Genomic DNA, 3,740 nt, shown 5'->3' on the forward strand with positions numbered 1-3,740 from the left:
GCCGGTCTTTTTGGGGGGGGCGTCCTCCCCAGCCACTCTTCCCCAAGCCTGTCAAGCAGGACCTGCTTTGATAAACTAGTGCTGGCTGGCCCAGATCACCCGGTTGTCCTTCACATGCTGTATGATGGCACTCAAGATGATCTGCTCCATATGGAATATGAGGGCTTCATTCTGCCCCTTATCCCTGTCTTCCAGCTCAAGGTGCTGGGTACCCAGACAACAGTTGGTCTTACCGTTAAAGACTGAGGCAAAGAAGGCATTCAGTACCTCAGCCCTTTCCTCATCCTGGGTCACTCTGTTTCCCCCCACATCCAGCAAAGGGTGGAGATTCTCGTTAGTTGTCCATTTGCTATTAATGTATTTATAGAAATACTTTTTGGTTTTTATGGTAGTGGCTAGATTAAGTTCTAGCTGGGCTTTGGTCTTTCTAATTTTCTCCCTGCACAGCCTCATGATGTTCTCGTAGCCCTTCTTGACTGGCCTGGCCCTTCTGCCGTAGGCCAGAGACTTTCCTTTTCTTCCTGAGTTCCAGACAAAGCTCTCTGTTTAGCCAGGCCAGTCTTCTGCCCCTCTGTCTCATCTTGCAGCACACCGGGGTGGCCTGCTCCTGAGCCTTAAAGATTTCCCTGTGAAGGAATGCCCAGGCTTCGTGGACTCCTTTGCTTTTCAGGGCTGCCTCCCAAAGGATGCTGCCAACCAGTCTCCTAAACAGACCAAAGTCTGCCCTCTGCACCTCCCCACTCCCTCAAGAATTGAAAACTCTACGATCTCATGATCGCTGTGGCCAAGACAGCCTCCAGCTCCCACCTTCACATCACCCCTAAGTCCTTTGTTTGTGAACAACAGGTCCAGCAGGGAGCTTCTAGCTGGCTCACTCACCAGCTGTGTCAGGAAGTTGTCTTCCACACGCTCTAGGAACCTCCTGGACTGTTTCCTCTCTGCCAAGTGAAATTGCTATCCAGAAGTTTTAGAAGCAGGATACTAAAAATTGTCTTTTAGTAGTCAGGCTGGACAGCTAGACATATATTCTGATCTTCGGGTTAAATAATGTCCTTTGTACATAAACTGCTAAGTAGATAAGAATGTTAGGTAAACTAACTATCTTCTAAAAGCTTAGTGAACAAAAAAGGAAAAGTTTGGTGAAGAATTCTCTTTATTACAGTGTAATTTCCTTAAGGAGCAACAAAAAATATTGCTCCTCTCCCATAAGGGTTAAACTCAAGTACTAATATTCAGTTTTGTCTATTAGAAAAGTCAGATGAAAAGAAGGATTTATGGTTCCTGAAAATTTTTCCATGTCATCCAGTGAATTTTTGAAGGGGAAAATCAACAACAACAAAAAAGGTTTAGAATGAAATTCTGAAAAAAAAAGTGTTCTGGAAAAATCCTGTGTTTTGAAACACAATTAGAAAATATTCTTGTCGGAGACTGCTGAGCCTGATTGCCAGGGAACTTCCTGGCCTGAGCGTCTGCAGGGGTGTGGATGTCTGCGGCTCTTCGCACTATTGCTAAGTGGAGAATCTAGATCACTTAAAAAAGTTACAGTTGGATGGCTTTTGAAACAAAATATGTGAAAATTTATCCCTTCGTAATTCAGGTCTGTTTTGAGAGGGTTTGGGTTTGTTCTGGTTCCTGAATGTGAATTGCAATGGTCTGTGTATATGTGTTGTCTCCTTTGTTGGAGAGAAGGAAGAGCTTTTTTCAAAGGAATTTGCAGAGCCAATGTTTTTAAGCCTGTCTAGCTGAGCAGCAAAAGAAACCAGGGACTTTTAAGTATCAAGTTATATAAATTCCTATTCTACTTAAGATGTGCTTTAGACCAGTATGAGAGATCCCTCATAAAACACATTTCCCTTAAAGCTCCAAAAGCTGTAGTTTATGGGAGATAAAACTAATTTTTGTTTCTTTTTTTTTTTTTTCCTCACAGATGCCAAGATGAGTGTCCAGTGGGGACCTACGGAGTGCAGTGTGCTGAGATCTGCAAGTGTATGAATGGTGGGAAGTGTTACCATATTAGTGGTGCCTGTCTGTGTGAAGCAGGATACACTGGAGAGCACTGTGAAACAAGGCTTTGCCCTGAGGGAATTTATGGTCTCAAGTGTGATAAAAAGTGTCCCTGCCACATGCTTAATACCTGGAGGTAGGCTTTACATCCTTTAGCCTGTTTTCTTTTTCTATATAGAACACAGAAATCCAAACGTAATCTGGAAATGAGTATATTTTCTGATTTTTCTAGTACTTTCATGCAAACTGAAGCAGCTAGACTTTTAAGAGTATTTGGTCTTAGCTAAGCTATCAAGAAAGAAAATACCAACCCAATAATCTGGAAATGAGTATTTTCTGATTTTTCTAGTACTTTCATGCAAACTGAAGCAGCTAGACTTTTAAGAGTATTTGGTCTTAGCTAAGCTATCAAGAAAGAAAATACCAACCCAAAAGAGCTTCTGAATTTTAGTGTTTGCAACTATATTTGACCTTAATGTTCACAGCTGTATTTGGATTCTGACCCATTAAATAAATGTTAAGACAAACTGTGACCTTTGTCTGTATTTACGACATAAATAAATCATTATATTGTTTGCCATATAAAGTCAGTATACATCATATACTGACGTGTATGTCCCTTACATATTCTGGTCTACTATAGATAAGAAGTAACTGAAATGAAATCAATGGATGTATAGTCTTCCAAGTCAGGCATAAGATGAGAATCCATTTCTCTCTCTCTGTCTGTGTACATTGTCTTTATACACTGGTGTAGGTGACTATTTTAATACAAAATTTCTGAAGCCTTACCACTTGTAAATCAAGGTTTCAAAAATATATTTTTTATATATTTAAATGATTTTTTAGACAGTAGGTAAAATCTGATCCCTGGAAATGGAATTAAAATAGTTTTGCAGATGGCTTACCTTTTACCATGTCTTCTTACTCAGGTGGTAATGAGTCCTGTTTTTTTTAAGTATTGTGTGTCTTTGTGGGTTTTGCAGTGTTCCAGCACAGTGTTACGAAAATCTGAAAACAAGCTATTTGGAGACAAACTTTCAGCTGTGAGGGAGGATTGTCAGATGTCAGTTAAGGCGAGCCAAAACATTTATAGAACAATTCCGGACGCCTTTCTCTTGTTACAAAACACAGTTATGCTGATTGAACACTTTGGTCACTGTGCGCTCATTTACACATTCACTATGCATTTAATTGCATTACTAATTAGATACCTTAGTGCCTTAGATAAGGTTTGTGAGCGTAATTTAAATTTTTGCTGTTGAAAATAGCTATGAAAGAAATTTGTAGAATGTTGCTGTATGTTGTACACGATGGACATTTCCTCACAGATGAAACAAAAGCCTTTGGTCAGAATTTAGCAGTGATGTTAAAGAACTCAAGTGCCTTCAGGGAAATCCCAGTTCTGCTAGACCTCTGTGAAAAATGACTTTGTGGATTGTCTGAGTTGTTCAATATACGTTTCATTGACAAACCATGTGACAACAAAATGAATTCTTTTCCCTTTCCTTTTACTGCTGTGTGCTTGCACTTCTGTTTGTCTTATTTACTTGAGTTTTCGACATAAAATCAGCAATTCATTCTTTGGACAATGCATTCAAGAGTGAATTGCACCATAATGCTGACCAATCTAGCTCTCAAATTATCCTACTAGACCAAACGCTGTTGTATTGTGAATTATGGTTAGCTGCTTTCCTGTAAACTTGTCTGCAGACTGCCTTGTTTGGCAGGAAAGG

The 3,740-nt window shown here is 39.9% G+C and overlaps 1 protein-coding gene across 1 annotated transcript in view; it reads left to right on the forward strand.

Moving 5' to 3' along the window:
- Positions 1–3,740, forward strand: part of MEGF10 (multiple EGF-like-domains 10) — a gene marked incomplete at both ends in the record, with an annotated part of 57,792 nt that overhangs the window by 21,395 nt on the left and 32,657 nt on the right. Inside the window, 1 exon segment of the mRNA XM_010142376.1 lies at positions 1,928–2,140. Within this exon segment, the coding sequence (XP_010140678.1) occupies positions 1,928–2,140 (213 nt within the window).

Source organism: Buceros rhinoceros, unplaced genomic scaffold, assembly GCF_000710305.1.
Source record: "Buceros rhinoceros silvestris isolate BGI_N320 unplaced genomic scaffold, ASM71030v1 scaffold7718, whole genome shotgun sequence".
NCBI classification, from domain to species: Eukaryota; Metazoa; Chordata; class Aves; order Bucerotiformes; family Bucerotidae; genus Buceros; species Buceros rhinoceros.